This window comes from Malus domestica, chromosome 05 (assembly GCF_042453785.1).
Source record: "Malus domestica chromosome 05, GDT2T_hap1".
Lineage (NCBI taxonomy): Eukaryota > Viridiplantae > Streptophyta > Magnoliopsida > Rosales > Rosaceae > Malus > Malus domestica.
In genome coordinates, this window is record NC_091665.1 from 1,482,084 (window position 1) to 1,506,409 (window position 24,326).

Sequence of the window (24,326 nt, forward strand, 5' to 3'; positions counted from 1 at the left end):
GTTGGGAAAGTGGTGCCTCTTCGGTTTTCGAACAAGCAATCCTGTCGGGGATCTGGCTCTCGAGATTCGGAGAACGATGCCTCTTCGATTTTTGAGAAAGCAATCCTGCTGGGGGTCTGGCTCTCGAGATTTGGAGAGCGGTGTCTCTTCGATTTTTGAGAATGTAATCATGTTGGGAGTCTGGCTCTCGAGATTCGGAGGGCGGTGCCTCTTCGATTTTGGAGCAAGCAATCTTGTTGGGAGTGTTTTCTCGAATGTGAGTAAAGGTTGGGCATGTTTGCTAGTCTACCTTGCCACGAAGCACAGAGGTTGACACACAGGGACCTTCCAATTATCCAGCAGTGGTACTGTTCATTTACCTTCTCTTCAATTTTTGAGAAAGTAATCATGTTGGGAGTCTGGCTCTCGAGATTCGGAGGGCGGTGCCTCTTCGATTTTGGAGCAAGCAATCTTGTTGGGAGTGTTTTCTCGAATGTGAGTAAAGGTTGGGCATGTTTGCTAGTCTACCTTGCCACGAAGCACAGAGGTTGACACACCGGGACTTTCCAATTATCCAGCAGTGGTACTGTTCCTTTACCCTTGTGGGTAATAATATGGTAGCTAGACCTTCAAAATTTATGTGTCTAAACTTTGTTAGTGTTGTTTCTTTGCAATTCTTTTACCCTTCTTGGTCAGAGCGATGTAGTGGGAGCTGCAAGCTTCACGTGTCTCAACTTTGTCAGAGAACTTTGGCAAAGTTATCTGTGGTACCCATGAGCTACTGTTGCGTGTGGGAAGTGGGTGATTGAACAGTACGATTCATGTGCTTTCTACTTCGCCAGAAATCTTCGACAGAATGTCCATAATTTCCGCAAAGCTGAGTGTGCGTGTGACAGGTGCTGACAAGGCTGGAAAAGTAGGTGCCTCTTCGATTTCTGAGATCGGCCCTCGTGGTCTCTGAGCAGCCCAGCTTTTGATAAAGCAAGCTTCTTCGATTTCTGAGATCGGCCTTCGTGGTCTTTGAGCAGCCCAGCTTTTGAGAAAGCAAACGCCTCTTCGATTTCTGAGATCGACCCTCGTGGTCTCTGAGCAGCCCAGCTTTTGAGAAAGCAAACGCCTCTTCGATTTCTGAGCAGGCGCCTCTTCGATTTCTGAAGCTTCGTCGAGTGCAGATTTTTATAGGGGCTGACATTAAGTTCCAAAGCACACTTGAATATCCACCAATAGAAGCTCCATTCTTGCACTTCTAAGATCTTGATTTGTCCGACCTCTTCTCTCTTCAACACCTTTGAAAATGTCTGGCCCCTCCGACGGTCGTTTTGACTTGAACCTTGTTGAAGAGGCAGCCCCGCCTTCTCCAGACAACATATGGCGCCCATCCTTCGTCTCCCCTACTGGTCCTCTTACCGTTGGGGATTCCGTGATGAAGAATGATATGACCGCTGCGGTAGTGGCCAGGAACCTTCTCACTCCCAAAGATAACAGATTACTTTCCAAACGGTCTGATGAGTTGGATGTTAAGGATTCTCTGGCTCTCAGTGTTCAGTGTGCAGGTTCTGTGTCTAATATGGCCGAACGCCTATTTGCTCGAACCCGCCAAGTTGAATCATTGGCGGCTGAAGTGATGAGTCTCAAACAGGAGATTAGAGGGCTCAAGCATGAGAATAAACAGTTGCACCGGCTCGCACATGACTATGCTACAAACATGAAGAGGAAGCTTGACCAGATGAAGGAATCTGATGGTCAGGTTTTACTTGATCATCAGAGATTTGTGGGTTTGTTCCAAAGGCATTTATTGCCTTCGTCTTCTAGGGCTGTATCGCGTGATGAAGCTCCAAATGATCAACCTCTGATGCCTCCTCCTTCTAGGGTTTTGTCCAGTACTGAGGCTCCGAATGATCCCCCTCCGGTGCCTTCTCTTTCTGGGGCTCTACCGACTGCTGAGACTTCCCCTAAGCAACCTTTGTGAAGGCTCCCTCTTGTTTGTTTATTTTGACTCAAGTATATGTACATATTTGTAACTTATCGGGGATATCAATAAATAAGCTTTCCTTCATTTCAACGTATTGTGTTAAATACACCAAAGCCTTCTTCGCTAAGTTCTTTGAATTTTCTTTTGTTGAAGCTTGTATGTTGAAGCTTTGTGAGTGGAGCATATAGGTTGAGGTAGTGTTCCCTTAATTTCCCGAGTGAGGAAAACTTCTCGGTTGGAGACTTGGAAAATCCAAGTCACTGAGTAGGATCTGCTATATGAATCTTCGAACGCCATTGTGTTCTGTCCTGTGTCATGTCCTCCGTTAGATCCAAGTACTCTAAGTCTTTTCTTAGGGTCTCTTCCAAAGTTTTCCTAGGTCTTCCTCTGCCCCTTCGGCCCTGAACCTTTGTCCCATAGTCGCATCTTCTAATCGGAGCGTCAGTGGGCCTTCTTTGCACATGTCCAAACCACCGTAACCGATTTTCTCTCATCTTTCCTTCAATTTCGGCTACTCCTACTTTACCCCGGATATCCTCATTCCTAATCTTATCCTTTCTCGTGTGCCCACACATCCAACGAAGCATCCTCATCTCCGCTACACCCATTTTGTGTACGTGTTGATGTTTCACCGCCCAACATTCTGTGCCATACAGCATCGCCGGCCTTATTGCCGTCCTATAAAATTTTCCCTTGAGCTTCAGTGGCATACGGTGGTCACACAACACGCCGGATGCACTCTTCCACTTCATCCATCCAGCTTGTATTCTATGGTTGAGATCTCCATCTAATTCTCCGTTCTTTTGCAAGATAGATCCTAGGTAACGAAAACGGTCGCTCTTTGGTATTTCTTGATCTCCGATCCTCACCCCTAACTCGTTTTGGCCTCCATTTGCACTGAACTTGCACTCCATATATTCTGTCTTTGATCGGCTTAGGCGAAGACCTTTAGATTCCAACACTTCTCTCCAAAGGTTAAGCTTTGCATTTACCCATTCCTGAGTTTCATCTATCAACACTATATCGTCTGCGAAAAGCATACACCAAGGAATATCACCTTGAATATGTCCTGTTAACTCATCCATTACCAACGCAAAAAGGTAAGGACTTAAGGATGAGCCTTGATGTAAACCTACAGTTATGGGAAAGCTTTCGGTTTGTCCGTCATGAGTTCTTACGGCAGTCTTTGCTCCTTCATACATATCCTGTATAGCTTGGATATATGCTACTCGTGCTCCTTTCTTCTCTAAAATCCTCCAAAGAATGTCTCTTGGGACCCTATCATACACTTTTTCCAAATCTATAAAGACTATGTGTAAATCCTTTTTCCCATCTCTATATCTTTCCATCAATCTTCGTAAGAGATAGATTGCCTCCATGGTTGAGCGCCCTGGCATGAACCCGAATTGGTTGTCCGAAACCCGTGTCTCTTGCCTCAATCTATGCTCAATGACTCTCTCCCAGAGCTTCATTGTATGACTCATTAGCTTAATACCCCTATAGTTCATGCAATTTTGTACATCGCCCTTATTCTTGTAGATAGGCACCAAAGTGCTCATTCGCCACTCATTCGGCATCTTCTTCGTTTTCAAAATCCTATTGAAAAGGTCAGTGAGCCATGTTATACCTGTCTCTCCCAAAACTTTCCACACTTCGATTGGTATATCGTCTGGGCCTACTGCTTTTCTATGCTTCATCTTCTTCAAAGCTACACCCACTTCTTCCTTCCGGATTCTACGATAAAAAGAGTAGTTTCTACACTCTTCTGAGTTACTCAACTCCTCTAAAGAAGCACTCCTTTCATGTCCTTCATTGAAAAGATTATGAAAATAACCTTTCCATCTGTCTTTAACCGCGTTCTCTGTAGCAAGAACCTTTCCATCCTCATCCTTGATGCACCTCACTTGGTTTAGGTCCCTTGTCTTCTTTTCCCTTGCTCTAGCTAGTTTATAGATATCCAACTCTCCTTCTTTGGTATCTAGTCGCTTATACATATCGTCATAAGCCGCTAACTTAGCTTCTCTCACAGCTTTCTTCGCCTCTTGCTTCGCTTTTCTATACCTTTCACCATTTTCATTGGTCCTATCCTTGTATAAGGCTTTACAACATTCCTTCTTAGCCTTCACCTTTGCTTGTACCTCCTCATTCCACCACCAAGATTCCTTTTGGTGTGGGGCAAAGCCCTTGGACTCTCCTAATACCTCTTTTGCTACTTTTCGGATACAACTAGCCATGGAATCCCACATTTGGTTAGCTTCCCCCTCTCTATCCCACACACACTGGGTGATTACTTTCTCTTTGAAAATGGCTTGTTTTTCTTCTTTTAGATTCCACCATCTAGTCCTTGGGCACTTCCAAGTCTTGTTCTTTTTTCTCACTCTTTTGATATGTACATCCATCACCAACAAGCGATGTTGATTAGCCACGCTCTCTCCTGGTATAACTTTGCAATCCTTACAAGTTATACGATCCCCTTTCCTCATTAGAAGAAAATCTATTTGTGTTTTTGACGACCCACTCTTGTAGGTGATCACATGTTCTTCTCTCTTCTTAAAGAAGGTGTTGGCTAAGAAGAGATCATATGCCATTGCAAAATCCAAGATAGCTTCCCCATCCTCGTTTCTCTCCCCAAAACCATGGCCACCATGAAAACCTCCATAGTTGCCTGTCTCCCTGCCCACGTGTCCATTTAAATCTCCTCCTATAAATAACTTCTCCGTCTGAGCAATTCCTTGCACCAAGTCTCAAAGTTCTTCCCAAAATTTCTCCTTCGAACTCGTATCCAACCCTACTTGAGGTGCGTACGCACTAATCACATTGATAAGTTCTTGTCCTATTACAATCTTGATTGCCATGATTCTATCTCCTACCCTCTTGACATCTACAACATCTTGTGTCAGGGTCTTGTCCACGATGATGCCAACACCGTTTCTCGTTCTATTTGTGCCCGAATACCATAGTTTAAACCCTAAGTTTTCTAGATCCTTTGCCTTACGACCAACCCACTTAGTTTCTTGTAGGCACATAATATTTATCCTTCTCCTCACCATAACTTCTACTACTTCCATAGATTTTCCCGTCAAGGTTCCTATATTCCACGTTCCTAAACGCATTTTGCTCTCTTGAACTCTACCCTTCTGTCCTAGCTTCTTCACCCTTCCCCGTCTAATAGGATCAAAGTACTTCTTTTGTGTGTCCCGTGTAAAGTTGATAGGAGCATATGCTCCCAAACAACTTTGAGTGGAGTCGTTCGAAAAGAAGTTTCTATAGCCCCCTTGCTCATTTAACACTGCATCCGGGTGCCGATGGAGATACAGCGACCCTTGCTCACTTATCACTGTGCTCAGGCCACACAGCGCGCCACTTACGGGTGACGCCCTAGCTTTAGCGCGATTTCGTTCTGGATTCATTTTCATAAGGATTCGACGTGATCATGGAGTGCCGGCTGTCGACTACCTGACGCCCTCCCCCTCCTCCTTTATCCGGGCTTGGGACCGGCAATGTAAGATAAACTTACACGGCGGAGTTCCAAGCATGAAGAAGCCTTTAAGGATAATACAGAGAAGGTGCGTGAGTGGAGAGATGCAATTGCTGAAGTAGCTGATCTCTATGGATGGCATTTACAAGATGGGTAAGGTTACTATTCTCCTTGTAGCACCGTAAAATTTAATTCTTTTGTTTTCGTTTTAGTGCAGAAGAGGTACCGAAGAGCTTTTTCTTTTTGTTTTTGAAACAAAGAAGGAAGAACATACAAAATTTAACATTTCGTTATCTTTCTATTTGGTTGAGTGGTGCTGACAAAACTTCTATGAGAGGATTATTTATTTGTTGTTTGTTGTTTGTTTGTTTTTTCAGATATGAGTCGAAAGTTATTGAAGATATTGTGAGATATATTTTCACTAAGGTAAATAAAACAATTTCAAGTATACATATGGATTTAGTTGGGATGGATTCACGTGTAAACGAAGTGATTTCTTGCTTAGACATGGGGTTGAACAATGTATGCATGTTAGGGATTTGGGGGATGGGGGGCATGGGTAAGACAACCATTGCAGAAGTAGTTTTTGATAGGATACGTTCTCAGTTTGATGCTTACAGCTTTCTTGCCAATGTTAGAGAGGTAACTGAGAAACAAGGTCTAGTCCATTTACAAAAGCAACTTCTTTCAGATATCCTGTTCGAGAGTAGTGTAGATGTACATAATATCCATATGCGGATCAGTAAGATAAGACAGAGACTGCGTGCTAGAATGGTTCTTATCATTCTTGATGATGTGGATCAATTAGAACAATTGGAAGCATTGTGTGGTCATAGTTGGTTTGGTTCGGGGAGTAGGATCATTATAACATCAAGGGATGAGCACTTGCTACGCACATATGGAGTGGATAAAATGTATAAGGTTAAGCCGTTAACTGATGCTGAAGCTCTTCAGCTCTTTTGTCGGAAAGCATTCAAGAAAGACCAGGTTGGAGAAGACTTTCTCGAGCTATCAAAGAATGTTGTGGAATACGCTAATGGCCTCCCATTAGCTATTGAAGTTTTTGGTTCATTCCTCTTTGGTAGAAGCGTAGAAGTATGGTCAAGTGCTTTGGGTAGACTTACAGAAAATCCTGACAGAAGAATTACTGATGTGCTTAAAGTAAGTTTTGATGCTTGACAAGACGTAGAAAAAAAAGTATTTTTGGACATTGCATGTTTCTTTAAAGGGGAGGACAAAGATCGTGTTACAAGAATACTGGAAAGTAGTTGTGGCTATCGTCCAGACATTGATATAGCAGTTCTCATGGAAAAATCTCTACTAACTCTATTTGGAAGAAAATTGTGGATGCATGATTTGATACAAGAATTAGGATGGGAGATTGTTCGTCTTGAATGAAGTGAAGAGCCAGGCAAACGTAGCAGGTTGTGGCTTCCCAAGGATATCATCCATGTATTTGTAAACAATGAGGTAATAGATTATCACAAATATAGATTCAAAGATTACTAAAACAAATCTATCATCTTTGTATTTTCTGTGTCTTTGTACTGCAACTAATTTCTTCTTCTTCTTTGTTAGGGAACACTTGCTGTGGAAGGTATATTCTTGAATCTACCAAAACAAGAGGTGGTTCACGTAAATGTTGACCCGTTCTCAAAGATGCGCAAGCTAAGATTGTTAAAAATTAGTAATGTGTACTTTCCTGGGTCCATCAGATACCTTTCTAATGAGTTACAACTGCTGGAATGGCATGCATTTCCTTTTAATTCTTTGCCATCAAACTTTCAATCAGATAAGCTAGTGGAACTCCGCATGCATTCAAGCCGTATCAAACAACTTTGGAGGGGAAATAAAGTAAGATTATGTCTTTGTGCGTGCTTATATTTTGAAAAATATTAATATCAACGTATTATTTATTTCACTTTATGGTAATTTTTATATTGTATCAGCGCTGGAGTATGCTAAAGTTTATCGATCTAAGTGATTCCGTGTACTTGATTGCGACCCCAAACTTCGTTGAGGTTCCAAATCTTGAGAAGTTGGTGGTTCAAGGTTGTACAAGATTGGTTGAGGTTCACCCATCCCTTGGATTTCTCAAAAACCTTATCTTGTTGAATATGAGAAACTGCAAATCCATTGAAAGCCTTCCACCTTTCATCAGTTTGGAATCTCTTAAAACTTTAACTCTCTCTGGTTCTTCAAGACTCAAGAGGTTTCCTGAAATTGAAGGAAATATGAAAAGCTTGTTGGAGCTTCATCTAGATGGAACTGCCATTGAAGAATTACCTCCATCAATTCAACGTTTGACTGGTCTTACATTGATGAATTTGGGAGGCTGCAAAAACCTTTTCCGTCTTCCGAGTACCATTCAGTATTTGACGTCTCTGAAAACTCTCATTCTAACAGGTTGCTCAGAACTTGATGACATACCTGAGGATTTGAATTGTGTGGAATATCTTGAGGAGCTTGATATAAGTGGAACTGCTATAAGAGAATCATCATCTGTTTGTACCATACTTGACCAATCCCGAAACTACCGAGCACCGGCCAACGCTATACTGTCAAGGACCCAGAAGAGTTCCCCTCCGACCAGGAGGCCAATCACTACTCGACACGTGTCAAGATTAGAAGCCAATCAGAGCGCAGCACGTGTCGACATCAAGAACCAATCACAACATGACACATGTCAATGTGACAAAGCTACAAGTTTTTCTATAAATAGGGGTCATTCCCCCACAATATTGGCTAATGCCATTTGTGTTAAATCATTCACAAGAACTCACTAAATTGAGAGCTTGATCCTTTGTACTTGTGTAAGCCCTTCACTACTAATAAGAACTCTTCTACTCCGTGGACGTAGCCAATCTGGGTGAACCACGTACATCCTGTGTTTGCTTCTCTGTCTCTATTCATTTACGTACTTATCCTCACTAGTGACCGAAGCAACCAAGCGAAGGTCACAAAACCTGATACTTTCTGTTGTACCAAAGTCTTCGCTGATTTTGTGCATCAACATCTGGCGCCGTCTGTGGGAAACGACACTTATTCCTACTCTCTTCAGCTGTGTCAAGCTGGTTTCTATCATTCGTACACTTTCTTTTGATCAGGCATCCCTCTCCAACATGGGAAGCGAAGGAAGCCACAGCACACAGAATGACACCCCCCTTGCACATAGTGCGAAGCAACGAAAGAAGGAAGGAAAACGAGTTCTTCTTCAAGCTAAAGTCGATGAGTTGGAAGCTCAGAACAACAAGATAGCAATGAGGAATGAGGTCCTCCAGGAGCAATATGAGAAGCTCTTCGAGACACTCCACGAAGCTAGGCAAGCTCAGACACGCGAGCTTGTTGCCCCCGTGGAAGTCAACCATCAACTGGGTGCCCTCCAACATGGAGGGTCACATGCATTCGACATAGATATCCCTGATAGGGAACAGATTACCCCTCGACTTGATAATCAACATGAGGCTTCTCTTAACCCAGTTGCTTCGACCCGAACCATGAGAAGTGGAGGGAGACACCTCTTTGCTGAAGGGGCAGAAGGATCGAAAGCCGTCTTTCGCGATTGTCGGGATTTCCTGAAGCAACGTCGAGAGAATTCCATCCATATAAGCTCAAAGATCAATGACCCAAGGATTTCTGAGAGACTCGGTCCCCTGCCACGGCCCGAGCCGGCCACCAATTTGGGGAAGGGGCAACAAGTCCTAGAGAGACATGAGGGTACAGGGGACTCAGAGGTGTTCCGACAGACATACCCTGGAAGCCAGTACAACGAGTCCAGGGAAAAATCACATGCCCTTGATCAAACCTTCCTAATTCCAAGAGGAGATGGAGATTTACGAAAGAAAGCTCCAGTGGCACATAACTCCGCTCAGGACCCCCTTGTCCTACAACTTATTGAGGAAGTAAACAAGTTGAAGGCTGAACGTCAGGCTGAAATACCTGACTGGAACCAACCCAGGCCTGGCCCTCTTACAATGAGGATCCTCAACACCCCCCTTCAAGCAAAGACAAAGCAAAAGCTTGGCTTGCAACTTTATACTGGAAAAGAGGACCCGATTGAGCACCTTAACCTCTTTGAGTCCACCATGGCATACCGGATGCACACCGACGAAGAGCGATGTCTTCTCTTCCCCTCTACCCTCTCTGGCGGAGCTCTAAATTGGTATTGTCGTCTTACACCTGAGACGGTAGACTCATTTGAGGAATTGAGGAAACTATTTGTTTCCCAACACATTTTCCAAACCGATCGCTTGCACTCTGCAGATGACCTGTACACTATCCGCCAGAAGCCAGACGAGTCATTACGTATGTATGCTGGCCGCTTCAGCCATGAATACTCCCGGTGTGCCGAGGCAGACGACAAGACTGCCCTCAAAGCCTTCACGGCAGGCCTACGTGATTGTTTCTTTAAATACATGATCAATGCCAATACTTGGAAGACTTACTCTGAGGTAATGGCGCAGGCTTATAACCATGCCTCCGCCCAGGCAAAGACATATCAGGAGAAACCCCCTACAACCATCCTTTATCAACAAGTGGGAGGTGGAAGCCAGACTCACCTAAATGAGAAGACCTCGACTTTCCAAACAGCAGTGGCACCTCCCCATGCCTTGCATAATGCTTCGCCGAATCAACAGACATATCAATTTCAAGGCAAGAGGAAGGATTTCCATCCTCACCACTCTCATTTCAGTAAAAAGAGTAAGGGACACTATCCCGATAACCAAGGGTATCGCCACAATAACGCTCGCCCCCAGGCAGTCAATGCAGTGGGTCAAACCCGCGTCAAGATACCCCCTACCCCAAGGTATGAGACATACACGCCCTTGAATGCCACATGCGCGGCCATTTACCCCAGCATAGCTCACCTGATACCAAAGCCAAAGCCGAGGCACCCAGATTACACGCCCCCGAATAACGCGGGCATGTTTTGTTGCTACCATGAGCATAACGGCCATGATAGCGAGAAATGTATCATCCTCCGTGATCGTATTGAAGCTTTGGCACGAGAAGGAAAAATTGATCAATTCCTCCTTCACCCTCAAAGGGATAACCGTAACCAACGCCAGGTGAATGTCATATATTCCATAAGCGGCGGCACACCCATATCTGAATCTTCCAATAGGGCCATGAAAAACAGTGAACGAATTCTGAGGCCTGGTCACCAAGTGTTTCACGTGGAAGACATCAGGGGAGGGAAGTATCAAAAGCCTAACTGGGATCCGATATGTTTCTACCCTGAGGAAGAAAGAGGCATCATCTACCCTCATAACGACCCATTGATCGTGGAGGCTCACATAGCCAACTTTGATGTTCGACGAATCCTCGTAGACACAGGGGCTTCGGTCAATATCATGTTTGCCGAAGCTTTCAGGGCACTCAGTGTAGCTGAACACTTGCTCGATCGCTCGATTTCTCCTCTGATAAGCTTCTCTGGTGATATCGTGCAACCCTTAGGGAGCATACATTTACCCTTTACTATTGGTACAGGCCCTTACACGGCTACCATTACCACTAACTTCCTAGTGGTTGACTGCCCAACGGCATACAATGTCATCTTTGGGCGCACAGGCATCAATGATCTCAAGGCTATGGTGTCCACGCATATGCTGTTGATGAAATTTCCAACCCCCCATGGCAACGGCTACATCAGAGGAGATCAGCTTAGTGCACAATCATGTTACAACACTTCAGCTAAGCAACAACACTTGCCCGGACCCAAGGAAACCCTGTCTGTACATGACCAAGTCACAAAGACCAGCCTAGATGAAGCGAACTTGGATCTTCCTGATAGCAACAATCAACCCGATGATCCTCGAGATGACTCTTTCACCCAGCAAGCCCAACCTGCTGAAGAGTTGGATAAGGTACCTATCTCAAGAGATTATCCAGATCGCATGGTGAAGATTGGCACCACATTGTCACCACCCCTTCGGTTAGCATTGATATCTTTTTTGAAAGAGAACACTGAAGTCTTCGCCTGGTCATACGAGGACATGCCAGGCATCTCTCCCGATGTCATCTGTCATCGTTTGAGTATTGACCCCAAGATCAAGCCGGTGAGACAGAAGCGAAGATCTTATGACGCTGAACGATACGAGGCAATGAAAGCAGAAGTTGAAAAACTCAAAGGCATAGGCTTTGTCCGCGAAGTCAATTACCCGACATGGGTAGCAAATGTGGTCCTTGTTAAGAAAAATCCGACCAAAGAAAGTCTTTTGCTTCAAAAGGTCTTGTGGAGAATGTGTGTTGACTACACCGACCTAAACAAAGGGTGTCCGAAAGATAGCTTCCCTCTTCCTCTTATTGACAGACTTATAGACTCTACGGCCGGGTGTGAACTCCTGAGCTTCATGGATGCTTACTCAGGATACAACCAAATCCTCATGAACCCTTCGGATCAAGAACACACAGCCTTCACTACCGACAGAGGACTATACTGCTATAAAGTCATGCCTTTCGGCCTAAAGAATGCAGGAGCGACTTATCAGAGACTAGTCAACTCAATGTTCGCCGAGCAGATTGGGAAGAGCATGGAAGTTTACGTTGATGATATGTTAGTCAAGAGCAAACATGCTGACCAACACATCACCAACCTATCTGAAACTTTCACTATTTTGAAGAGGTATCGAATGAGGTTAAACCCCAACAAATGTGCCTTCGGCGTAGGCTCTGGCAAATTCTTAGGTTTCATGATTAGCCAACGAGGCATTGAAGCTAATCCCGAGAAGATCAAAGCAATCCTCGACATGAAGGAACCGGTAACTTCAAAGGACATCCAGAGCCTTACTGGCAAGGTGGCAGCCTTAACCAGGTTCATTTCTAAGGCCACAGACAAATGTGCTCCCTTTTTTAAAGCACTTAAGGGAAGTAGGAAGTACATTACATGGACTGATGAATGTGCCGAGGCATTCAAAAACCTCAAGGAGTACATGAGTAAAGCCCCTCTACTCTCCAAGCCCGAGGTAGGAGACATTCTCATTATCTACCTATCGGTATCAGCTTCAGCCGTAAGTTCCGTTCTCATTCGAAAGGATGGGAATATTGAGCGACCTGTCTACTACGCTAGCAAAGCCTTACAAGATGCGGAGACACGGTACTCTAACATTGAGAAATTGGCTCTGGCATTGGTCATGTCTGCTCGAAAACTCCGCCCTTACTTCCAAGCGCACTCCATCATCGTGCTTACCAATTATCCTCTTCGACAGATACTCCAAAGTCCTGACACTTCAGGGCGAATGATCAAATGGGCAATAGCGTTGGGTGAGTTTGACATCTCCTACCAACCAAAGCCAGCTGAGAAGGGCCAAGCAGTGGCAGACTTCATTGCCGACTTCACATATCCGGTTGACATTGCTTCTACACCTGAAGCAGTGGCTTCATTACCCCCGGAAGCTCAGAAGATAGAACCAACAACCCCAGCATGGAGTCTGTATGTTGATGGCTCATCCAACCAACAGGGCTGTGGAGCGGGACTAGTCTTGACTACACCCGACAAAGTAGCAATGGAGTATGCTCTTCGTTTCAAATTCAAGGCATCAAATAATGAGGCCGAGTATGAAGCCCTTCTAGCAGGATTACGTTTGGCCAAACACCTCGGGGTTAAACAAATTGATATTTTCAGTGACTCCCAATTGGTGGTCAACCAGGTTACCAACAACTTTGATGCTAAGGACAGCTCCATGGCAGCATATCTTGTGCAAACACAACTTTTGCTCAAGCACTTCCACTACCAGATCACCCAAGTTCCTCGAGCGGCAAACAGTCATGCAGACGCCCTGGCTCGCCTCGCCTCGGCTGTGGAAGACAAGATTGGAAGAAAAATTCATGTCGAACTGTTGGCAACACCAAGCACCATGGCCGCAGAAGTATGCAACTTACAACAGGGGGATAGTTGGATCACCCCGATCTATAATTTCCTTGCTCATGGCACCCTCCCAAATGATAAAGTCCAGGCTAAGCAAATTCGATACAAGTCTACCCGCTACCTGATCATCAATGATCAACTCTATAAGCGAGGTTTTAGCCTGCCATACTTAAGGTGTCTTACGCCTGCCGAGGCGGAAATCGTCCTTCGGGAAATACATGAGGGAGTCTGTGGAGATCATGCTGGATCTCGGTCCCTAGCACACAAGACTTTTCGCCAAGGATATTACTGGCCAACACTCCACCAGGATGCCATCAAAGTATCCCGCTCATGTGACAAATGTCAACGATATGCGGCTATTCCTCATTCCCCTCCAGAGCCTCTTACTCCTATGATCAGCCCTTGGCCCTTCGCCCAGTGGGGACTTGATTTGATCGGCCCAATGCCGGCAGGGAAGGGCAAAGTCTGTTACGCAGTCGTTGCAGTGGACTACTTCACAAAGTGGGCCGAAGTAGAACCCTTGGCAACCATTACTGAGGCAAAGATAGAAGACTTCGTGTGGAAGAACATCCTTTGTAGATTCGGCATTCCCAATGCGATAGTCACTGACAATGGGCGACAGTTTGACAACAAGAGGTTCAGGTTGTTCTGCTCTAAGTTCAACATCAACTTATGCTTTGCCTCTCCAGCTCATCCCCAGTCTAATGGACAAGTTGAGGCCATCAACAAAATAATCAAGCGCACTTTGAAAACCAGCTTGGACAAAGCTAAAGGTTGTTGGCCAGAATTTGTACCCCAAGTTCTTTGGTCATATCGCACTTCATATCGGACTTCAACAAGAGAAACTCCATTCTCACTTGCCTTTGGCACAGAGGCGGTTGTCCCTGTTGAGCTCGAGCAAGCAACATTCCGAGTCCAGAACTACATTCAAAGTGAAAATGACAAACAACTCACCCTCAACTTGGATTTAGTCGAGGAACACAGAAACCAAGCTCACTTGAGGAATGTCGCCTACAAGCAGCGCATCTCCAACTATTATGACTCTAGGGTCAAGCCTCGTTCTTTCAAAATAGGAGACTGGGTCTTAAAGAAAAGATTACTCTGCGACAGAGTCCCGAGTGAAGGCACACTTAGTCCAAACTGGGATGGACCGTATGAAGTCATTGGCATCAGTCGCCCTGGCTCTTACACACTTAGAAGCTCCGATGGCAAGACCCTTGGTCATCCATGGAACGCTGATCACTTGAAGTACTACTACAAATAGACTCACGATGTACAAGTGTTGAGCTATAGCCGTTCGGCATCCTATGTAATGAAGGCCATTTGGCAATGAATTCAATAAAGAGGTAATTTAGCCAACTCAGCCCTCACTCTTTTACATTCATAGCAAGCGATGCCGGAACCCTTCTCAATCAGAAAGCAATCCGTCTTCCACAGTCACTACAAAACAAGCAAATGAAGACCGTGTCAAGCGCCAAAAAAAAAAAAAAAAAAAAAAAAAAAAAAAAAAACAGCTTCATCCAAAAAGCTTCACCCGAAAAGCTTCACCTCCAAAGCTTCACCCACAAAGCTTCACCTAAAAAGCTTCACCCAAAAAGCTTCACCCGAAAAGCTTCACCTCCAAAGCTTCACCCACAAAGCTTCACCTAAAAAGCTTCACCCACAAAGCTTCACCCAAAAAAAAAACTTCACCCGAAAAGCTTCACTTCAAAAAGCTTCACCTACAAAGCTTCACCTAAAAAAGCTTCACCTAGAAAGCTCCCTCTACATACTTTCACCATCAAAGCTTCACCATCAAAGCTTCACCTAGAAAGCTTCATCTACAAAGCTTCATCTACAAAGCTTCATCATCAAAGCTTCACCTAGAAAGCTTCAACACCAAAGCTTCACCTACAAAGCTTCAACACAAAACCTTGCTCCAAATAAACAAATTTTGTTCACAAAACCCAAGATGCCCTTGAACTTGTACAAAAACACTTGGGTAAACATAAACATTTTTTGTTTTACACCCACAAGGGCCCAAAATTTTCCTTCTTATTTATTCACTTATATATGTTCCCAAACATATTATAATAGATCCAACAACAAGCCAAAGTCCCAAGTTTCATAATGGACAAAAGTACAAGCAATTCATCAATAATGAAGGTGCTACAAAAATTGGAATCTGTCCCAAAATAGAAATTCAACCCAAGAGACTTTTTCTCTCTCTCCCTCTTCCGCCTCCTTTCATCTATCAAATTTCTGCAACCTCTGCTCTTCTCCAATGGAGCTGAATTTTAGACACCCTATAGTTCTTGAGCATATGAACAACTTTCAAGAAGGAACCATTTCTGTTTGAGCGACGGAAATTACAGTGTTGAAGCTCCAAACATGATAGTCGGCTTCTTGCAGATTTCGAAGCTGTTGTGATGTTTCGAAGATCTGGAAATATTTAACCGTTAGTTCATCCTGAATTTTTGATATGTTATGAAAGAGTCGATGAGGAACAACTTCAATGAAGAAAGCATACCGATCTGAACAAGAGAAAATGGAGTTTCGAAGCTCACAACAAATCTGACGGGTTGACAGAAAAATAATAACCAGTCATTCATCATACCTGGATTTCTGGAGTTATACTGCTCCGAGGGATCTCAAATTTGGATATGTTGTAGTTCACAAGCTGAGGAACAACTTCAATGAAGAAAGCATGCTGATCTGAGCAAGAGAAAATAGAGTTTCAAAGCTCACAACAAATCTGACGGGTTGACAGACAAATGATAAACAGTCACTCATCATACCTGGATTTCTGGAGTTATACTGCTCCGAGGGACCTCAAATTTGGATATGTTGTAACTCACAAGTTAAGGAACAACTTCGATGAAGAAAGTATGTTGATCTGAACAAGAGAAAATGGAGTTTCGAAGCTCACAACAAGTCTGACGGATTAACAGAACATTGATGAACAGTTACTCATCATACTTGAATTTCTGAAGTTGTACTACTCCGATGGATCTCAAATTTGGATATGTTGTAGTTCACAAGATAAGGAAAAACTTTCATGAAGACGACTTTGCAATCTGAGCTATAGAGAAAGGTGTTATCTTGCATCCACTCAGGCTGATTAGTGGAAACGAAAAGCAATTCCACCAAAGAAAAGATGAAAAAGAGAGAAAAGCTACTAATTGCACTTGATCTTGTCTAGTCAATAGCATGCAGCATCAAACACACAAAAGCTGGAAATATTTTTAGATAAAGCATATACGAATGTGTGACATCGAAACAAGGATTCGTTACTTTGACAAATTAGTAACACGCGAGACACCTCATTCGGCAACTCTCTTCGCCTGAAGACTTGGGGGACTCCCACCATATGCTACTGCACCTTGATACTCGGCAGTCTCACAACCACTCAGTGACTTGGATTTTTCAAGTCTCCAACCGAGAAGTTTTCCTCACTCGGGAAATTAAGGGAACACTACCTCAAACTACATGCTTCACTCACAAAGCTTCAACAATACAGGTTTCAACAAAAGCAAAAATTCAAAGAACTTTATGAAGAAGGCTTTGGTGTATTTAACACAATATGTTGAAATGAAGTAAAGCTTATTTATTAATATTTTTGATAAGCCACAAATATGTACATATACATGAGTCAAAATAAACAAACAAAAGGGAGCCTTCACAAAGGTTGCTTAGGGGAAGTCTCAGCAGTCGGTAGAGCCCCAGAAAGAGAAAGCACCGGAGGGTGGTTATCCGGAGCCTCAGTACTTGACAAAACCCCAGAAGGAGGAGGCATTGGAGGTTCATCATTTGAAGCTTCATTACCAGGTACAACCCTAGAAGACGAAGGCAATAAATGCCTTTGGAACAAACCCACAAACCGCTGATGATCAAGTAAAACCTTACCATCAGATTCCTTCATCTGGTCAAGCTTCCTCTTCATGTTTGTAGCATAGTCATGGGCGAGCCGGTGCAACTGCTTATTCTCATGCTTGAGCCCTCTAATCTCATGTTTGAGACTCATCACTTCAGCAGCCAATGATTCAACTTGGTGGGTTCTAGCAAATAGGCGTTGGGCCATATTAGACACAGAACCTGCACACTGAACACTAAGAGCCAGAGAGTCCTTAACAGCCAACTCATCAGACCGTTTGGAAAGTAGTCTGTTATCTTTGGAAGTGAGAAGGTTCCTGGCCACCACTGCAGCGGTCATATCATTCTTCATCACAGAATCCCCAACGGTAAGAGGACCAGTAGGGGATATGAAGGATGGGCGCCATATGTTGTCTGGAGAAGGCGTGGCTGTCTCTTCTCCAAGGTTCAAGTCAAAACGACGGTCGGAGGGTCCAGACATTTTCAAATGTGTTGAAGAAGGAAGAGGTCAGACAAATCAAGATCTTAGAAGTGCAAGAAATGAGCTTCTACTGGTAGAGATTCAAGTGTGCTGTGGAACTTAATGCCAGCCTCTATAAAAATCTGCACTCGACGGAGCTTCAGAAATCAAAGAGGCGTTTGCTTTCTCAAAAGCTGGGCTGCTCAGAGACCACGAGGGCCGATCTCAGAAATCGAAGAGGTGTTTGCTTTCTCAAAAGCTGGGCTGCTCAGAGACCACGAGGGCCGATCTCAGAAATCGAAGAGGCGTTTGCTTTCTCAAAAGCTGGGCTGCTCAGAGACCACGAGGGCCGATCTCAGAAATCGAAGAAGCACCTGCTTTTTCAGCCTCGTCAGCACCTGTCACATGCACACTCAGCTTTGCGGAAATTACGGGCAATCTGTCGAAGATTTCTGGTGAAGTAGAAAGCACGTGAATCTTACTGTTCAATCACCGCTCTCCATATGCACCATCAACTCCTCGGGTACCACATATAACTTTGTCAAAGATCTCTGACAAAGTTTAGGCACGAGAATTTCGAAGTTCCAGCTACCCTACTATTACCCATAAGGGTAAAGGAACAGCACCACTGCTTGACAACTGGAAAGTCCCTATGTGTGTCGACCTCCGTGTTTTGCGGCAAGACAGGTTGGCAAGAACGTCCAACCTTTACTCACATTCGAGAAAAGACTCCCAACATAATTACTTTCTCAAAAACCGGAGTAGCACCGCTTTCCGAATCTCGAGAGTCAGATCCTCGACGGGATTGCTTGTTCGAAAACCGAAGAGGCACAACTCTCAGAACTTCGAGAGCCGGATTTCCTTAGATAAAGCTTGTCTGTAATCTTCACACGTAATATCAGCTTTCCAGATACCACATACCACTTTTTCAAAGTGCTCTGACAAAATTAAAACACGTGAAGCTGGCAGCTCCCACTACATTGCTGTGACCAAGAAGGGTAAAGGAATAACATTACTACTTGTTATTGGGAAATCCCTATATACATTGACCTCCCTCCTCAACGGACAGGCAAACCTGCAAAAATGCTCAACCCTTTCTCGCATTCGAAAAGGCACCCTCAACATAACCTCTCGAAATACTCAGCTTTATTTCCCCCCGATAATACCTCAGCAAATAAGCCACACCAAGAACAAGAGTATCTCATATCATCAGGGTCGAAAGCAAGAGTATCCCATATCATGCTTTCTCCCTGTCTTTGTCTTTGTCCTTGTCCACACCTGCAGGACAAGGAGAAAGAGAGCAGTCAGTCGAAACCTGAAATCAAACCTCCAATTTGGAACTGACTGCCTGGAGCCTTTGCCTGGTTGCTTACTTAGCATTGCTCTCGAGTACTCATCCTCAACTGCTGTCAAGGTCACGAATTCCACCGGCAAATACCTCATGACAGTTGATCAGATATTGGCTCTTTACACTGAAGCTGCCAAGCGTGGATGAGTCACTATGAAGGAATGTTCTGAAGGACCATTTAAATGCAAAGGTTGCACACCACTTCTGCCATGCAAAAGATTGAAGCAGAAGGTTCAACGGTGGGCTGAAACAGATCACTACAGCACGACACCTTTCCATACCACATTCATTATGCCGTCAACAGCAAAAGTATCCCATATCATCAAGGTCGAACGTACTCTAGATTTGATGGACTTGTTTTGACCCTCAAATTTTTGAGTCGGCCTTATACTCTGAAGGGCACCAGAAAACCCTCCAGCACAGTTCAAGAATAAGCCTGTGGAAAGTTACTTCTTCAAAAGCAAAAGTATCTCATATCATCTCTTATCCATTTGCTTCTCCTTATCCTGACAGTTGAATGAGAGACAACGAGAAGAAGAACAATCAACCGGAAGCCGAAGTCAAACCTCTGATCCTGGGTTGCTTACTTGGAAGTTTGACTGCTTACCTTGTCTGTCACCTCTTTCGGCAGATCTCCTAGCTCGGCGACTTGGGGGACTCCTACTATAGGGTTTGTATCACACTTGACTAAGCCCGAAACTACAACTAAGCTTCAAGTGAAATTGATACATTACCTTGTGCGTCAACATCAGCTAAATACACCATTCCCGGATGGAGGAAAGGTACTTCCAGAGAAGGGCAGATGAAGATCAGACCACACTTCGGTACTTAGAAGTTTCGTGATTACTCAAGGGATTGGATCTTGCAAGTCCCCAACCGAGGAGTTTCCCTCACTCGGGAACTTAGGGGAGCACTGTTTGTACCATACTTGACCAATCCCGAAACTACCGAGCACCGGCCAACGCTATACTGTCAAGGACCCAGAAGAGTTCCCCTCCGACCAGGAGGCCAATCACTACTCGACACGTGTCAAGATTAGAAGCCAATCAGAGCGCAGCACGTGTCGACATCAAGAACCAATCACAACATGACACATGTCAATGTGACAAAGCTACAAGTTTTTCTATAAATAGGGGTCATTCCCCCACAATATTGGCTAATGCCATTTGTGTTAAATCATTCACAAGAACTCACTAAATTGAGAGCTTGATCCTTTGTACTTGTGTAAGCCCTTCACTACTAATAAGAACTCCTCTACTCCGTGGACGTAGCCAATCTGGGTGAACCACGTACATCCTGTGTTTGCTTCTCTGTCTCTATTCATTTACGTACTTATCCTCACTAGTGACCGAAGCAACCAAGCGAAGGTCACAAAACCTGATACTTTCTGTTGTACCAAAGTCTTCGCTGATTTTGTGCATCAACATCATCCATTGCAGCTATGAAAAATCTAAAGACTATATCCTTCCAAGGATGTAAAGATCTACCTTCAAAATCGTGGCATTCTCTCTTTACTTGTTGGTGGTGGGGTAGAAAGGGCAATGTTCCTGTGAGCTTGTTGTTGCCTACTTCTTTCTCTGGTTTAACTTCTTTGACGAGCCTAAACTTAAGTGATTGCAATCTGATAGATGGAGCAATACCTGATGATGTTGGCACCTTAATCTCCTTAAGGACATTAGACTTGAGTGCTAATAACTTTGTGCACTTACCTGAAAGCATCAGCCAGCTATCCAAGCTTGAATCTCTCAAATTGAGGAATTGTAGTAGGCTTCAGTCACTACCTAAGAAGCTCCCATTAAGTGTTCGACATGTGCCCGCTGATGATTGTACATCACTGATAGATTTCCCAGATCAATTCAAAGTATGGACCTCAGATGTTTCTGGAATGACTACAATCAGTGCCCTCGTTTCATCCAAGCATCAAGAATCTTCTACTTCATCACCACCAGACCCAAAACATACAAGGACGTGGACTTCATCAACTGTCCCAGGGCGTAGTTTCTTTAGTTTTTACCCCGAATCAGATAAACTTCAACAATGGAAACCAGTTCATGATCTTTCACTGCCAAATCAAGTGCTGCAAAAAGACATTGAAGTCTCTCTCTCTCTCACTCTGTCACACACACACACACACACATACCCACAAGCGCGCGCACACACGCACACGCATCTAGGTGCACACCAAGTATCTATCTTTTTCTATAACTAATCATAATCCTTTTCTGTTTTATGTTACAGCTATTCGATTATAAGTCATATTCCATAAAGTCTTGTGATTATCAAAATGAAATTCCAAAGTGGTTCAACAACGTAGCTACCAGAGATTTCATATCGATCCCGGTGCCTCCAGATTTGAAAAATGATAAGAAGTGGATGGGCGTTGCTATTGTTTTCTTGGTGAAGCAAAAACCTGGTGTCTCCCAGATTGAATCGGATTGTGCTTCTGATTACTTCTACAAATGCAGAGTAGAAACTGAGGAATTTCAACTGGAACCATTCCTCCTTGACTGGAGACATCTCAACTCAGTTGAATCAAATTCTGAGTTACTTTGTGCTTTCTATGTACCTTGTGTGTGCTTTCCAAGGATGTTAAATGAATCTTTTGTGATTGGGTCTGTATTTGAAACCAACAACCCATGCATGGAGGTCCAGAAATGTGGGATTCATCTAATTTATGAGGAAGATGTTGAAAAGCTTATCCAAACATTCATACCACATAGTTTTGGTATTGGAGGGCGGCAGCAGCTACAACAACAAATGTCTGTGCTGTCCAAACAAAGTCAACAAATAATCCCTTCTAAGCCCTCCAATTTGAATGAAGTTGGTAAAGCTACATCAGAGCTTGGATGGTTTAATCTAGAGAATGACATTTTGAGATGGTAGAGTTTAATTTCTGAAAACTACATTATTAGCTGCGTTAAAAATTTAAAACTTCATCCTTCATTTAACGTTGGAGTTCTTTGATATATACAGGGAGAAATTTCTTCCAACTTGTGAAGAAGGTTCCACAGTTCTGTTGAGAAGGAACATTGAGTCTGTTCTTCCAAGATACCTGGAGGTCTCTCCTCTCTCTCTCTCTCTCTCTCTCTCTCTCTCTCTCTCTCTCTCTCTCAACACATTATTTCTGCATTCTCCAGGGACTAAACCATAGGTACCAAAACTATGATTTTTCTTTAAGTGGATCCCCAGCGTGGTTCAACACTGAAGTTGGGACTTCTGTGACGATCAAGTTGCCTCAGAATCTGCACAAGAGTAAGAAGTGGATGGGGTTTTCTCTATGCGTATCACTTGCAGTGGAACACCAGCACATCGTAAAGGAGGATCAGTATCATGGTTCTTGTCGACTCGAAATGGGTAAACATTATATGAATCTGTCCCTAAACTTTGAGTCCGTGATATCTGATAAGCATCACCTTTTAATTGTTTACATTCCACGAGCAATGATTCCCGAACTGTTCACTCAAACATCATCAAGGAAAATCTGCCTTTCCTTTATTACCCATAGACCTGCTTTAAAGGTTAAGATCTGTGGGCTCCGGATTTTGTACAAGCAAGATTTACAAGGATTTGTCCAGACAATCATACAGTGTATATTAGGCAGTTCAGACACCCTCCTTGGATATTATAATGAATTGGTGGTAAAACATTGGATAAACTTAATTCTGGAGCAACGTCACAAAGTCCTCACAGAGGAAAAACATAGTCCCCAAGAATGCGATCACAGTACTCCACACGAAAGAAAGTTCCAGTTGATCTCTCAAAATATCAGAAACTGGGTATGTCTCTCTTATCTCTCTCTCTCTCTCTCTCTCTCTCTCTCTCTCTCTCTCTCTCTCTCACATTTAGAAATTCTCTCTACAGGTCTGGTCTGACGATCACTTTGCATTGAAGCTTGCTGGAATTGAATTTCCGAAGTGGTTCTTGAATCCAAATAAAGGCGACTCTGCACAAATCGAAGTGCCTCAAAATTTATACGATGATGGTAATTGGTTAGGGATTGCTCTATCTGTTTCTTCATCGATCCATGAACATCCAAACATCATCAATGACACTCCGGATTCAGAGTTCGCTCGTGAGCTCATTTGTGATCTGAACACTCAGGTTGATCGTGACAATAAGCTCCGTTTTACATTCGATACAGATAAAGACATGTGGTTGCATGCGCATGATTTGATTTGGTTTGTCTATATACCGCGTGCTCTATTTCCTGAATCGTGGAATCAATTGAATCTAGTCGGTGCAACTTTTGGGTCTAATGGCCCGGGCTTAGGACTGCATGAATGTGCCATTCGTCTAGTATTCAAGGAGGATGTTGAAGAGCTTGTACAAACATTGACCATCAGCGAGTTATCTGCAAACTGCGACCATTGCAAGGAAGCTGCAGAATATGGTAAATAGTAGTACCAACAGGACACGATTAAGGGCTGGTTTGGTATTGCTGTGCTTTGAAAAAAAGCTGCTGTGAGAATAAGCGGTTGTGCTGTGAGAATAAGCGGCTGTGAAATAAAGCCAGTAGAGTGTTTGGTAAACTTTTTTGTGAAAGTGCTTTTGGAAAAAAAAGCAGGATGATAGTGTGTCTTTTCATTAAAGGAGCACTGTAGCTCCGTGTGCTTTGAAAAAACTGGCTTTTTTTCAAAGCAACAAATAGCAGCTTCAGCTTTTCCTTTGATTTTCAGCTTATTTTCACAGCAGCTTCCAAAATAAGCCCTTTTTTTTCAGTTTACCAAACACAAAAATGACCCTCAGCTTTTTGTCACAGTGACTTTTTTTAAAATCACCTCAATCCCAAACGGGGCCTAAAGATTAGGAGAGCTTACTGGTCCCTTGCCAAGGACGATGGCAAACGTGTTGTAATTGACCTTTTACTTGTTGCACCCAGAAAAATTCGACAATGAAGTTGTCAACGGAAGTATATGCATTGACAGGAAGCAATTAGGAACAAGAGTTTGATGTGAGTGCTGTGTCATCAGATGAGACATGGGTTGATATTTGCTATGGTTAGTTTATGTTCAAGGTTTGCAAAGCCATCAGCGGTTATTGTTATAAGTACGTTGAAATTAGACATGGTGAATTTGTTTCAATAACTGCCAAATAACTTGAATAGTGGAGTGGATTTGTGTGGAAACCTTGCCACATTTTGTGTGTAGAATTTGGGCTAAAATTTTGGAGTCTCCTAGGGTTGATGTTATGTTTTAACTGCAGTCAAACAACCCAAATAAGTGTTTGTTTTAACGCAGCAAAATATATGATATACCAAAATCTCTAGCAGCAGAGTAAACTGATATCAATTGATTAGAGTGAACATATAAAATGTAGAATTTAAATCTTTCATCCTGTTCAAAGTCGACGTCAAAGTCTTAAAGAATTCTC

The 24,326-nt window shown here is 43.5% G+C and overlaps 2 protein-coding genes, 1 long non-coding RNA gene and 1 pseudogene across 4 annotated transcripts; 3 read left to right on the plus strand and 1 right to left on the minus strand.

Annotated features, from left to right (window-relative positions):
- The first annotated feature begins 5,484 nt into the window (after positions 1-5,484).
- On the plus strand, positions 5,485-6,828 carry LOC139196314 (disease resistance protein Roq1-like). The gene is made up of 2 exons (XM_070822011.1): positions 5,485-5,582; positions 5,807-6,828. The coding sequence occupies exon 2, from the start codon at positions 5,883-5,885 to the stop codon at positions 6,606-6,608; it is 726 nt and encodes a 241-aa protein (XP_070678112.1). The 5' UTR covers positions 5,485-5,582; positions 5,807-5,882; the 3' UTR covers positions 6,609-6,828.
- LOC139195709 (disease resistance protein RUN1-like) lies at positions 6,609-7,936 on the plus strand (annotated as a pseudogene).
- Positions 7,937-15,312: 7,376 nt separating this feature from the next.
- On the minus strand, positions 15,313-16,338 carry LOC139196315 (uncharacterized). The gene is made up of 3 exons (XR_011581129.1): positions 16,074-16,338; positions 15,893-15,990; positions 15,313-15,717 (listed from the first exon to the last, which is right to left on the minus strand). It is a non-coding gene; the product is annotated as an uncharacterized lncRNA (long non-coding RNA).
- A 4,045-nt stretch (positions 16,339-20,383) lies between these two features.
- LOC139196313 (uncharacterized) lies at positions 20,384-23,371 on the plus strand. Of its 2 annotated transcripts, none has more exons than XM_070822009.1 (5): positions 20,384-21,051; positions 21,195-21,835; positions 21,930-22,014; positions 22,094-22,732; positions 22,818-23,371. In XM_070822009.1, exons 1-5 carry the CDS (start codon positions 20,398-20,400, stop codon positions 23,352-23,354), a joined length of 2,556 nt encoding a protein of 851 aa, XP_070678110.1. In that variant the 5' UTR covers positions 20,384-20,397; the 3' UTR covers positions 23,355-23,371. The 2 variants fall into 2 exon arrangements, with proteins under 2 accessions (XP_070678110.1, XP_070678111.1); XM_070822010.1 differs by having other exon boundaries at positions 22,848-23,371.
- The last annotated feature ends 955 nt before the right edge of the window (positions 23,372-24,326 follow it).

What these genes read in the sequence shown, in the direction of transcription:
- LOC139196313 (XM_070822009.1), top strand. Translation starts at nt 20,398, where the DNA reads ATGAAAAATCTAAAGACTATATCCTTCCAAGGATGTAAAGATCTACCT. An exon ending in TGCTGCAAAAAGACATTGAA is followed by an intron (nt 21,052 to 21,194) that starts GTCTCTCTCTCT and finishes TTTATGTTACAG; the next exon opens with CTATTCGATTATAAGTCATA. An exon ending in GAGAATGACATTTTGAGATG is followed by an intron (nt 21,836 to 21,929) that starts GTAGAGTTTAAT and finishes TGATATATACAG; the next exon opens with GGAGAAATTTCTTCCAACTT.
- LOC139196314 (XM_070822011.1), top strand. Translation starts at nt 5,883, where the DNA reads ATGGATTTAGTTGGGATGGATTCACGTGTAAACGAAGTGATTTCTTGC.